The sequence below is a fragment of the Ranitomeya variabilis genome, chromosome 2 (assembly GCF_051348905.1).
Source record: "Ranitomeya variabilis isolate aRanVar5 chromosome 2, aRanVar5.hap1, whole genome shotgun sequence".
Classification (NCBI taxonomy): domain Eukaryota; kingdom Metazoa; phylum Chordata; class Amphibia; order Anura; family Dendrobatidae; genus Ranitomeya; species Ranitomeya variabilis.
In genome coordinates, this window is record NC_135233.1 from 84,416,229 (window position 1) to 84,429,625 (window position 13,397).

At 41.1% G+C, this 13,397-nt stretch overlaps 1 protein-coding gene across 4 annotated transcripts in view; it reads left to right on the plus strand.

Moving 5' to 3' along the window:
* The window catches only part of PAK5 (p21 (RAC1) activated kinase 5), a 219,685-nt gene that overhangs the window by 86,923 nt on the left and 119,365 nt on the right, over window positions 1-13,397 (plus strand). For all 4 annotated transcript variants that reach the window (XM_077282622.1, XM_077282620.1, XM_077282623.1 and 1 more), the window contains one exon: window positions 7,134-7,357. In XM_077282622.1, coding sequence (XP_077138737.1) covers window positions 7,134-7,357 — 224 coding nt within the window. The remainder of the gene's footprint in view (window positions 1-7,133; window positions 7,358-13,397) is intronic.

Here is a 13,397-nt window from a genome sequence, read left to right on the forward strand (position 1 = left end):
CGAGATGGTTTGGGGTGAGCTGGACCGCAGAGTGAAGGCAAAAGGGCCAAAAAAGTGCTAAGCATCTCTGGGAACTCCTTCAAGATTGTTGGAAGACCATTCCCGGTTACTACCTCTTGAAGCTCATCAAGAGAATGCCAAGAGTGTGCAAAGCAGTCATCAAAGCAAAAGGTGGCTACTTTGAAGAACCTAGAATATAAGACATAATTTCAGTGGTTTCACACTTTTTTGTTAAGTATATAATTCCACATGTGTTAATTCATCGTTTTGATGCCTTCAGTGTGAATTTACAATTTTCATGGTCATGAAAATGCAGAAAAATCTTTAAATGAGAAGGTGTGTCCAAACTTTTGGTCTGTACTTTACATATAAAATAATATGTATGGATGCTCTCAATCTGCACATGCGCCGCCCACTGTGTTCCGAGGACCAGTGCAGGAGTGCGCTCAAGAAGATGAAATCGTCACCGCCGAACATATCAGCATTCTGGTCCCAGGAACACAGCGGGCGGTGCATATGCAGGTTGAGAGCTTTTCTTGCCGATAGATGCTACTGCGCATGTGTCACCGCCGGTGCTATTTTGTTAAAGCAAATTGTTTTCTTTCAAGACCAGAATACTAAATGCGCAGTGTTTAAAATAGGAGGCAGATCACTGAAGGTTCAGTGACCTGTGATTTAAGCCCAGAATGATGGCGATAAGGCCAGAGCACCACATAAAGGTGTCCCCTTCAAAGGGAGTGTGTCATCAGAATTTGATTGTTTGTTAGTTTTCCTGGTAAATGTATTTTTTTTTCTAATGTTTTCTTCAATTTCCATATAACTATTTATAAAAGAAATGATACAAAGAAGCATAAATCTTGCAGCTTTTACTGTCTCCACCAGGCCTAATATTAGACTTATGTTCCAGTTCTTTTCAGCAGCCACATGGACATAAGCAGCAATAGACAGGCACTCATCCTAATTTGTTTGTATACAGGTATTTTCTGGACATCTTCTGTTCTGTGCAAAGGACATTGTGAAGGGAGGGGAGGAGGTGAGCTGTGACCATCAGCTAAATATTGTGATTTTTGGACCCTGTGTTATCCATAGCACATAGGGGTGTTCACTATCATTGTATTCCTATTTGTGATGATAAAGAGACTGCTGAAATGTTAGGAAGTAGAAATGTAATATAAGGCTTAATTGGCCAGTGTGAAAATTGCAAGATTTCCGCCTTTTATTAAGATACTAATATAGAAAATAAAAAAGTTATAAAAAAAATACAAATTAACGTAAAAACGTAATTCTCTTTAACGATACTACAAAATAGAAGAATCACTGCATAGTGTATCATGTAAAAACAAATAACAAAAAAGCCTGTTACGTTACATTTTGCAAACCAAATATATAATAATTTCTAGCGGCTTGGTTGGAGCTGCTGTCATATCTGCTCGCGCCTCTGTGTCAGGGATGGGCCGGACACCGGCAAAACTTTGTTTTAAAAGCAGCTGACTGCGGCTGGAATGTAACAATGATCCAGCTACAACCAGTAAAGCGATGGGACAGGGTCGCCTGAATCATTGTGCTGTCCTGTGCACTTTTACTGGAATCTCAGCATGCAGGGAGCTCGCTGCTCATTTCAGCCCAGTGAGCAACCATCAGTAAGCTCAGCCTTCTCTGGAAACTCTCACACAGCTCCAGAAATAGCAGCCTTAGAGGCAGAGCGAAGGAAAGCACGGGATGATTTACCTGGCTGGTAAGTTCTAAGTTAATCTATTTCATTAACTTTCCATCTTAAAAATGACATTGTTCTGGCCTTGGTTGTAAATTCACTGTTGCAATGTGTGGTATGCTCCCCAGTGATGCCATCAGGAGTCACCTGTTGCCACAGACATGGACATGGGAGACAGGTGGACTTATTTTTTTTTTTTTTTTTTTTAGAAAAAAAATCAAGTTAAAAACTTCTGACATGTAGACTTTGATAATGTATAAGCTCCAGGGAACTCCAAATTATTTAACAGCATTTCAAACACGTTACACACACATCGATAAACATATGCTTACCTATATTGGCCAACATTACAAAACATGTATCTATGATGGCTTAAAAATGTATATAAAATTGAGTACTTAGATGCTAGAACAACTGCTTGGAGAGATATTCACATAGGAGCCTTAGGCCATGTTCACACTTTGCGGTTTTTACCACGGAACCGCGGCGATTTTGATGCTGCGGGTCCGCAGCAGTTTCCATAGCGTTTCCATTTACATGTAAACCCTATGGAAACCGCAAACCGCAGTGCACATGCTGCGGGAAAAACCGTGCAGAAACGCAGCGGTTTAAAACCCGCAGCATGTCACTTCTTTGTGCAGAATCGCTGCGATTCTGCACCCATAGGAATGCATTGATCCGCTAACTTCCCGCATGGGGCTGTGCCCACGTTGCGGGAAGTAAGCGGATAATGTGCGGGTGGTACCCAGGGTGGAGGAGAGGAGACTCTCCTCCAGGCCCTGGGAACCATATTTGGGGTAAAAAAAAAGAATAAAAAAAAAAAATCATGTTATACTCACCTCTCAGCGCTGCACGTGGCCGTCCGGTCAGGGGTGCTGTGCGAACAGGACCTGCGGTGACGTCGCGGTCACATGACCGTGATGACGCCGCGGTCACATGACCATGACGTCACGAAGGTCCTTCTCGCTCAGCATCTTTGGAACCGGAGCGCCGCGTGCAGCGCCGAGGAGATCCGGACATCGGAGGGTGAGTATAACCAATTTTTATTATTTTTAACATTACTATTGATGCTGCATATTGCTGCATATGCAGCATCAATAGTATAGGCGGAAACCCGCAGTGGAAACCGCGGAACAAACCGCGATAAATCTGCAGGGATAACCGCAGCGGTTTTGCCCTGCAGATTTATCAAATCCGCTGCGGGAGAACCCGCAGAGGGACGCCGCAAAGTGTGAACATGGCCTTATACTGGTCCTACTCCTGATCTGAGGTGGCTCAACGTATGGTGGCTGGACCCCTTTAGTCTTCACTCCTGGTACTCTGGCAGCTCAACTCTACAGAGATTTGGTGCCTAAAGTGTCCCTGGAGCCATTTTTCAACACAAGAACGCCATGCCACGTGTTAATTGTACTGCCGTGAGCAGCCTGTGTCTTCAAAACATGCTACCATGGCCTACAGCGTCTCCAGACTTATCTCCCATTGATCTAATCTGGGACATCATTGGTCAGCAATAGCAAAGGGAGCTGCCAGTAGCGGATCTTGATGATTTGCCCAAATGCATTCAGCGTGACAGAACAGTAATAACCTCATTGTTAGCAGCCAAGGAGTGTAAGTGGCAGGACTTTTTCACAGTGCTCTCATACTCGATACTGATTACATAAAGTTGTTTACATTTTTTCATAATTGGCATATCCTCATCATGTTTATCAATGCTGTGATTTCCATAATTCCACGACCTTTTCCTTAGTGTTGCAATTTCAATATTGAGCAGCACTGTGTATGTATGTATGTGTTTATATCTGTGTGTGCAGCAGACAAAATAAGTACTGAATACACCACCAGTTTTCTTAGTAAATATCTGAAGATGCTATTGTCTTGCCGGTGATATCCCATCAGATCCACACAGGCAAAGAAATCAACAATAGATGTCCATAAATTAAGTTACGGTATGTGTAATAATGAGAAATGACACAGGAAAAAGTATTGAACATGAACACACTTACTGAAGTTTAGTTAATACTTTGTACATAATTGTTGCAAAAGATCAAGAGATGAGGCTAATATAAGAGACTTTGGGATATAGCTTACCAGTGAAATCTGCTTCTTTCATCATTTAGGAGCCACTTCTCCTTCCCTCTACCTTCTGAACTCATCATTCCCTCTGAAGAAAAAAAACACAATTCAGTCTTGGTTAAGATAAGACGGATAGCTGCGTTTGACATTATACTACCTATTGGATCTAAGGAGATGAGAGAGGGAGGAGAACGAGTCTCAGAAAAATAACTCAGAGGGAGAATCAGAAGGGTCATGCTGATCTTTCTAACAGCTGAATTCACATCTACACTGCTCAGTACTGCTGTATAATTTCCCCCCATGCGTTGTGTGTTAACTATGGAATGAGGAACAGGAATTGTTTTGTGCGCCCTGCTGTGTATAGGAGAAATCATGGCAGCTAGTCTCATTCCACCATCTTACAGTCAATTGCAAATTAAAGTAATTACCTAATCTTCTATCTTCAGTAGTGCAGCTCTCCTCTGCTTCCTGCTTACCTCTGCAGCATTGGCGGGGAGCACAAGGGCACCTAAGATGGATCCAGTGCTCTGTTCACAATCAGATCATCTAAAGCAGGGGTGTCAAAATGCATTCCTCGAGGGCCTCAAACCATGCGTGTTTTCAAGATTTCCTTCTCATTGCACAAGGTGCTGGAATCATTCTGTGCAGGTGATTAAAAGATCACCTGTGCAATACAAGGAAATCCTGAAAACATGACCTGTTTGCAGCCCTTGAGGAATGACACCCCTGATCTAAAGCATAAAACATCTAAGCGCATGCTCCTTTCCTAAAAAAAACCCAGCCACCTCTGATAGACTGCAGAGGAAGCTGGTATCCTAGGCAACAAGCAGTACACAATAGAATTAAAAATCCCTCCTTTCTTGAGAACAGGGAGATTTATTTAGCCATTTAATAAGATGAGACACAAACCATTTGAGACAGAACTTAGAGTGGAAAGCTGGTGAAAATGCACGAGAGAAGACACATAATGGGAAGCATTGGTGTAATTCCTCGTAAACACTCAACAGCTTATTCTGGAAAGTTTCTTGATAGTACGGTTCCCTTTTAAAATGGATTGGCTCAGAGTATATATAATGAGTCTCTCTGTGCTTTCTAAAAGTTGGCATATTAAATATACATGGCGAATATACAATATTGGCCAGAAAATAAATATTTCATTGTGCTGAGTGAGGGAATGCTTTCCAGTGGCGATCTTATATGTATTTTTCATGGAGAGTAATGTCACTGCATTGATGTGGCAGGCTGCTTGAATTAAATAAATGATTCATTATATTTCACCTCCTTTGGGGCAACAATACAGTTTACAAGGATTGTATTCTGCTAGCTGGACCTGAAATGGAACCTGTCAGCAGCTTTTTGCCCTCCTAAACTGTGGAAACCACAATATAACTACTAGGATGATCTTTCTATACATTCCCACGCACCTCGCCCTAGAAAAAGTTTTGACTTCTCTTCTGAAGTGCCTTCTGGGCTCCATATCACTTCTGCGCTAGTGGCGGTTCAGAGATATTAAACTACACATGTACAGAATTCCTTCATTGTTACTATACTATACTATACTTTGAAGGAAGACACAGGGCCAAGTCCTACCCCTAACATGTTGCTTCAGAGGAAAGCAAATGCCCCATGAGACTGATGCTAATTGCCCCATATTAGAAGAAAAATGTCTTCCTGACTACACATCAGATTACTGTAGTTCCCTGAGTCCAGTCCCATCTCCAAAATGTAGTACTCGTAACCTATAAAATCATACTTTCCAAAAAAAGGCATCCACTACAATATGTTGTGGCAGGGAGTTCCATAATCTCACTGCCCGTACAGTAAAGAATCACCGTCTGTGTTTATGATGAAACTTTCTTTCATTTAGATGTATTGATCTCCCTTTTCACCGTCAAAAGCCTAGGTGTAAAAACGAAAAATCTGTACTGTACCTTCACGTATTTGTACACTGTAATAAGATTGCCCCTAAGCCTTCATTTCGCCAAACTGAATAACCCTGTGTTTGATAACCTGACGTAGTACTTGGCTCTTGGCACCGTTGTATCACCGATAATTTGCCAGGAAGATGCTCATATTTTATACTATCATACACTTCCTACCACCTTTTATGTAGCAGTAATGACATACTATTACTTGTGGCAAAGGTGCTACCTCAAGGACAAAAGGTGGTCAACTTCATGTTGCCAGCAGCTTCAATTATGACAGCATCATGCAGGCGTATTTACAAGTGAGTAAGGAACCAAATTAAATATTCACATGAGCCCCACTTTCTTGTGGTGCACCCCTAACCTGGCACAAGAGCACCTTTTTGCAAGTGTTATACGTTAAGGAGGTTTTCCACTACTAATTTCACCTCTTTTCATATGTCCTAACTTTCTGATATACTCCCAGTAGCGGTTCTGCTCCTGTAAGCTCATCTCTATGTGGGTAATATAGTACTCTGTTGTGATTCTGGCTCTGCTACTTCCGGTCTGGACACCAGAATTGGATGAGCTGTGGACAGGTCTCTCCTTGGTTTCTCTGGCTTAGAGCAGGAAGGTAAGACTCTGCCTACAGTCCTGTCCTTGAGCACGAGAATCTCATTAACTGAAAACTTCTAACACTGATTACACAAGAACCACAAGACGGATTTCTTCACTCCAGGTATCATTTTAATCAGTATAACAGCACCAACCTGACAGTGTCTGTAGTTTACTCAGCAAAATCCTGCTGACAGGTTTCCTTTAATAGACAGCTTGATACACCTGATAGTAAGGTTAGCAGTCCTACACTACTAAAAATATGAAGAGTATGTAGAAATGAGAAAATAAGCTTCACTATCGGAGCTGCAAGAATACAGTTCACCCAAGAAGCACTGGATATTTATTACTTTCCTGAATATTTTGAGACTGTACTGGTCTCTTCATCAGCAATAAATGCATACAAAGGGGTATAGGTGATAAAAAATGGCTCCTGAAATCGGACGGGTCACTGTGGGTCTGGTGACCGCTATTTTTTCTGGGTGACCTCAATGTAAAAATAAGATTGAAAGGTCTTGAAACACCTAGAAAAGTAATAGAAATCAACTCTCGGTTGAACTGTCACCCAGTTATGCCGATAGTAAAGATTTTTCTAATTTCACTCTTTTCATTCGATCTGAAGGTTCGTGAAGTGTTGGGTACAGCTGACATAGACATTTATATATACAAGTGAATGGAGGAGCACGACACTCAGAGGTGACCTGATCCAACCACAAAGGAAACATAACAATTATTTGGTTTCACACCTTAACCCACTAATTTGCACTATTTGGTTTTTTTTCCCCCCATAGTTTTAAAACTCACTAAGAATATGTCATCTTTCTCTGTAGGTTTAACCGGATTGCCCAAAATGTTTGGAAAGAAAAAGAAAAAAATTGAAATATCGGGGCCTTCAAACTTTGAACACAGGGTTCACACTGGATTCGATCACAAAGAGCAAAAGTTCATTGGCCTTCCCCAACAATGGCAAAGTTTGCTGGCAGACACAGCCAATCGGCCCAAACCGATGGTGGATCCATCTTGTATCACACCTATACAGCTTGCACCTATGAAGGTAAGATATTATAGTGCTACGTTGTCTTTTATATCCGTTTAAAGAAACGTAAATAATAATTTTGTAATTACCTCTTATATTTACTGAGCCAACATTTAAATATAATATTTAGTTCAATATCCAGTCTACACCAATTGCTAAAGTACGCAAATGTGATAAAGAACCAGCTGATAATGTGTGTTCATATATATAAAGTCTCTATATCATTGTGTATATGCAATAGTGTGGGACTAAATATAACATATATCCATATATCTGCTGTAAATAGTGTTTGGACCAATGAGTTAAAATATGCAGAACCAACAAAGGAAAACCTGAAAAATGGTCAATAATAAGAATGGTCATATGAAGATAATAAAAAAACTTTATTGAAAACACAAGTAGGTGGCAATGTAGGAAATAGGTGCACACACAATATATAAAAACAATGAAAAAACAGATAAACAGTGATGTGCAAAAGGAAGCTGTAAGGTAGAGATTTAATATATTTATTTACTGGCCATATAGTCACATATAAAAGTACCCCTGACGAAGCTATAAACTGAAACGCGCGTCAAGGTGGGCGCCACACTCATCTCTGGGCTCTTATTAATTTACTAGATGGTAGCCCGATTCTAACGCATCGGTATTCTAGAATATGTATGTAGTTTATTTATGAAGATTTTAGAATAATACATTGAATACACAGGATTCGGCCGGCCGCGACTAATTAGCGAAGCGTGGTTCAAATCCCACGCCAATTCGCGGCCGGACTGCGCCTGTCGATTGTTCGCGGCCGGACTGCGCCTGTCGCTGATTGTTCGAGGCCGGCCACGTAGTATATAGCACAGCCACGTAGTATATTGCACAGCCACGTAGTATATAGCACAGCCACGTAGTATATAGCACAGCCCACGGAGTATATTGCACAGCCCACGGAGTATATAACAGCCCACATAGCATATAACACAGCCACGTAGTTTATAACAGCCCACGTAGCATATAACACAGCTCACGTAGTATATAACAGCCCACTCACGCAGTGTATAACACAGGCCATGTAGTGTATAACACAGGCCACGTAGTGTATAACACAGGCCACCGCGGCATAACGCGGTCCGTAAATACTGCCATTAACCCTGTGTGAGCGCTGACTGGAGGGGATTATGGAGCGGGCACTGACTGCGGGGAGTAAGGAGCGGCCATTTTGCCGCCGGACTGTGCCCGTCGCTGATTGGTCGTGGCTGTTTTGCCGCGACCAATCAGCGACTTGGGATTTCCGTTACAGACAGACAGAAAGACAGACAGAAAGACGGAAGTGACCCTTAGACAATTATATAGTAGATACTGCCATATATATTGTTTGTACTCCATTTAATCACTGACTGTATGATCAACAAATCTTATGATACTGTGATATATATGTACGGCTGCACATTATCTGTGACTCAGTTACTCTTTAGCTATTATGCTACAATAGATTACCTGATCAGATGTGACTGAGAGAGATATATATACATTTTTTGATCTGTACTTCTAGCACTTTAATTACCCTACTAGTTATTATACCATAACAGATCTCCTTATATATGCGACTATATCGCCAGTAAATAACAGTTTCCATTTGCACATGTCACTTTTTATACAGTTGTGCTCAAAAGAATGTTTGCTTTCTTGGTCTTTTTTCAGAGAATATGAATGATAACGCCAAAACTTTTTCTCCACTCATGGTTAGTGGTTGGGTGAAGCCATTTATTGTCAAACTACTGTGTTTTGACTTTTTAAATCATAATGACAACCCTAAACATCCAAATGACCCTGATCAAAAGTTCACATACCCCATTTCTTAATACCGTGTATTGCCCCCTCTAACATCAGTGACATCTTGAAGTCTTTTGTGGTAGTTGTGGATGAGGTTCTCTATTTTCTCAGATGGTAAAGCTGCCCACTCTTCTTGGCAAAAAGCCTTCAGTTCCTGTAAATTCCTGGGCTGTCTAGCATGAACTGTGTGCTTGAGATCTCCCCAGAGTGGCTCAATGATATTGAGGTCAGGAGACTGAGATGGCCACTCCAGAACCTTTACTTTGTTCTGCTGTAGCCAATCACAGGTCGACTTGGCCTTGTGTTTTGGATCGTTGTCATGTTGGAACGTCTAAGTACATTCCATGCGCAGCTTCCGGGCTGATGAGTACAAATTTGCCTCCAGTATTTAGTGAGAACATGCTGCATTCATCTTTCCTTCAACTTTGACCAAGTTTCCTGTGTCTTTATAGCTCACACATCCCAAAACATCTCCGTGCTTCACAGTAGAAATGCAGTTCATTTCATCATAGGCCTTGTTGACCTCTCTCCAAATGTAACGTTTATGGCTGTGGCCAAAAAGTTCAATTTTGGTCTCATCACTCCACATTACCTTGTTCCAGACGTTTTGAGGCTTGTCTCTGTGCTGTGTTGCATATTGTAGGTGAGATAGTTTGTGGCATATGCGCAGTAATGGCTTTCTTCTGGTGACACGACCATGCAGCCCATTTTTCTTCAAGTGCCTCCTTATTGTGCATCTTGAAACAGCTGATGTTATTTGTGGGTTACTCTTTGCATCCTGAACAATTTTTCTGGCAGTTGTGGATGACATATTTGTTGGTCTACCTGTCCGTTGTTATGTTTTTACAGAGCCCCTGATTTTCCATTTGTTAATTACAGTTTGAACGCTGCTGACTGGCATTATCAATTCCTTGGATATCTTTTTGTATCCCTTTCCTGTTTTATACAGTTCAACTACCTTTTCCCGTAGATCCGTTGACAATTCTTTTGCTTTCCCCATGACTCACAATCCAGAAATGTCAGTGGCTGGATAAAAGATGCAAAAGTCTGTCTGGATGCCAGAAACTCACTCAGCTTTTATGCACACACGCTGATTACACGCAAACAGGTCACAGGTGAGGATGTTACCTTTAGTAGCTATTCAAACCCATTTGTGTCAACTTCTGTGCATGTTATCAGGTCAGAATCCCCAGGGTATGTAAACTTTTGATCAGGGTCGTTTGGATGTTTTGGGTGTCATTATAATTTAAAAACACAGTAGTTTGACAATAAATGGCTTCACCCAATCACTAACCATGAGTGGAGAAAAGGTTTTGGTGTTATCGTTCATATCCTCTGAAAAAAGGCCAAGAAAGCAAAAATTCTGCCTGGGTATGTAAACTTTTGAGCACAACTTTTTATATATATTGTGTGTGCGCCTGTCTCCTACATTGCCACTGCACACCTTCTTGTGTTTGCAATAGTTTTTTTATTATCTTCATATGGCCATTTTTATTATTGACCATTTTGGGGGTTTTCTTTTGTTGGGTCTACCTATTGCTAAAGGAACACTATTAGATCATATCATTATGTAACATGTTTGTTTTCAAATATTTCACTATAGGAATCCATTATTGGCCCCCAGCCATATCTCTGTTGCTTGGTGCATGTTCGCTTGTCGTGTCCATCCCTAATAATTCGTTGCTGGTGCATCCGACCAACTGTGGTGCCTTCATTTCAAGCCATGGTTTCTGCCAGTATTCGATGAGACATTTATTCTTCATATTGATGCAATAGGAGGGATTCTCTAAGGATGATCCAGACAGAACTGCACTTTGTAGTAGTTTTATCATCTTCTAAATACATTGATTTAAAAAGTAGTCCTAGGAAAGATGACAGCATGTATATTTAACATTTACATATACTGTACATTGGAGCAAAGTGCAATAATAGTGTAAATAAGTATGTGTCGTATTGCAGCAAGTGCATGGTCTATCCGCGGTATTCTCCAGGACCTACAATGACATTTCTCCTCTCACTGCTGGAAAGTATACAATGGATGGATGAACATTGCCAAGTGTAAAGTTTTATTGGGACTGTATAAAACTAGACAACAATATATCCATTTTCCAGAAACAGCGCCATACTTGCCACTAGGCTGGGTTTGGTATAGGTCAATGTCTGTACATGAGGTTTCCAGAATATAACATTAATGGCCTTTCTTTGGTTTAAGCCACCAATATGTGATCACTTAGGGTTCTTGCTAGTGAGGAACGAACATGTTCGGATAAGATCTTATCCGAGCATGCACATGTGCTAACCGTGTGACTTCGGCGTGCTCGAAAATTATGCTGGAGTCTTAGCGCTTGCATGTCTCGCGGCTGTTCGACAGCTGCAACACATAGGGATTGCTTAACAAATAGGCAATCCTTGCATGTGTTGCTGGTGTCGAACAGCCACGAGACATGCAGCCGCGGGGATATTATTCGAGCACGCCGAAGACACTCAGTTAGCACCCGAGCATGGCAGATAACACCTTATCCGAGCACGTTCGCTCATCACTAGTTCTTGGGGTCACACATTGATAACCAGTACTAGATAAACTACCAAATCCGTCTTCACATGCATGTAGCGTATGACCCATTTGGGTTCCCAGTGATGGACCCCAATGATCACGCATTGATAGTCTATGCTAAGGATAGGCTATCAGTAGCCATTTGTGTTCTGGTCAGTAAAACTGATAATGAGTGTATGGACCTATAACTGGTATGTCTAAGGTAATAAGGATTTTGTTTAAAGAGATTGGGCTCGTTATGGAATTTACGGGATAATGTAAAATTGGTTCCTTCTAGATATTATTGTAGGGATTGTCTAGTATTAAAGGAAATCATATTTTGTGTTTTTTCCACAAATGGCGCCAATGGGCTTTGTCTGGTGATGACGCTCTATTTCCATAAATTTGCTAAGATGCAATAACTAACAGAAACAGCCAATAGTGGCGTTGTTTATGGAGAAAAAGCAGAATGTTTTAGGGTTGTTTTTTTTTAACCCTAGCTAATCCTTTTTGTTTTTAATATATATTTCATGATTAAGAGCTGTTTGCTTTCATTTATCTTTATTGAATGATATAATGTCATAAATATAACTGCCAAGAAAGTGCTAAGTATGGAAAGAAGGTAGTTATATTTATCAGTTGACTTAAAGGGGGTTTTAAGAATTAAAAAAAAAATGAATAACTAAAGGAAATGTTACTTTAAATAAATACCTTTAATTAGCAATTCAAACTTGTTTTGTCTAGGGATGAAATTGTGATATATTTAAAATTGTCTTATTGCCCCTACAGAAACCTGTACTAGAATGACAATAGGACACTTGCCTGTGAGCATGTGCATTGGGAAGCTCCACTGCTGTGGTCTGGAGATACGCATATCCTGTATAGTTATTTAGATAGACAAATGTATAGTTATTTAGATAGACAAAGTGGACAAAAATGTGAGCAACCTCTTCTTACCTCAGCACCTTGTTATCTCTAGCATTAGACCAGTTAGACAGGGTGGATAGCATTGTGAGCTCAGCACCCCTGGTATCTCCAGTATTAGAGCAGAAAGACAGGGTGGACAATAGTGTGAGTCGCATCTTCTTACTTCAGTCCCCCCTGGTATTTCCTGTTTTAGATCCATAAGACAGGATGGACAGCATTATGAGCAGCCTCTTCTTACCTCTGCAGCCCTACTATCTCTAGTATTAGACCAGATAGACAGGGTGGACAGCAGTGAGAGCAGCCTCTTCTTACCTCAGTACCCCTGGTATCTCCAATATTAGATCAGATAAACAGGGTGGACAGCAGTGTGAGCAGCTTCTTCTTACCTCAGCACTCATGGTATCTCCAGTATTAGATCAGATAGACAGGGAGGATAGCAGTGTGAGCAGCTTCTTCTTACCTCAGTACCCCTGGTATTTCCAATATTAGATCAGATAGACAGGGAGGACAGCAGTGTGAGCAGCTTTTCCTTACCTCAGTACCCCTGGTATTTCCAATATTAGATCAGATAGACAGGGAGGATAGCAGTGTGAGCAGCTTCTTCTTAACTCCGTACCCCTGGTATTTCCAATATTAGATCAGATAGACAGGGGGATAGCAGTGTGAGCAGCTTCTTCTTACTTCAGCACTCATGGTATCTCCAGTATTAGATCAGATAGACAGGGTGGACAACAGTGTGAGCAGCCTCTTCTTACCTCAGTACCCCTGGTATCTCCAATA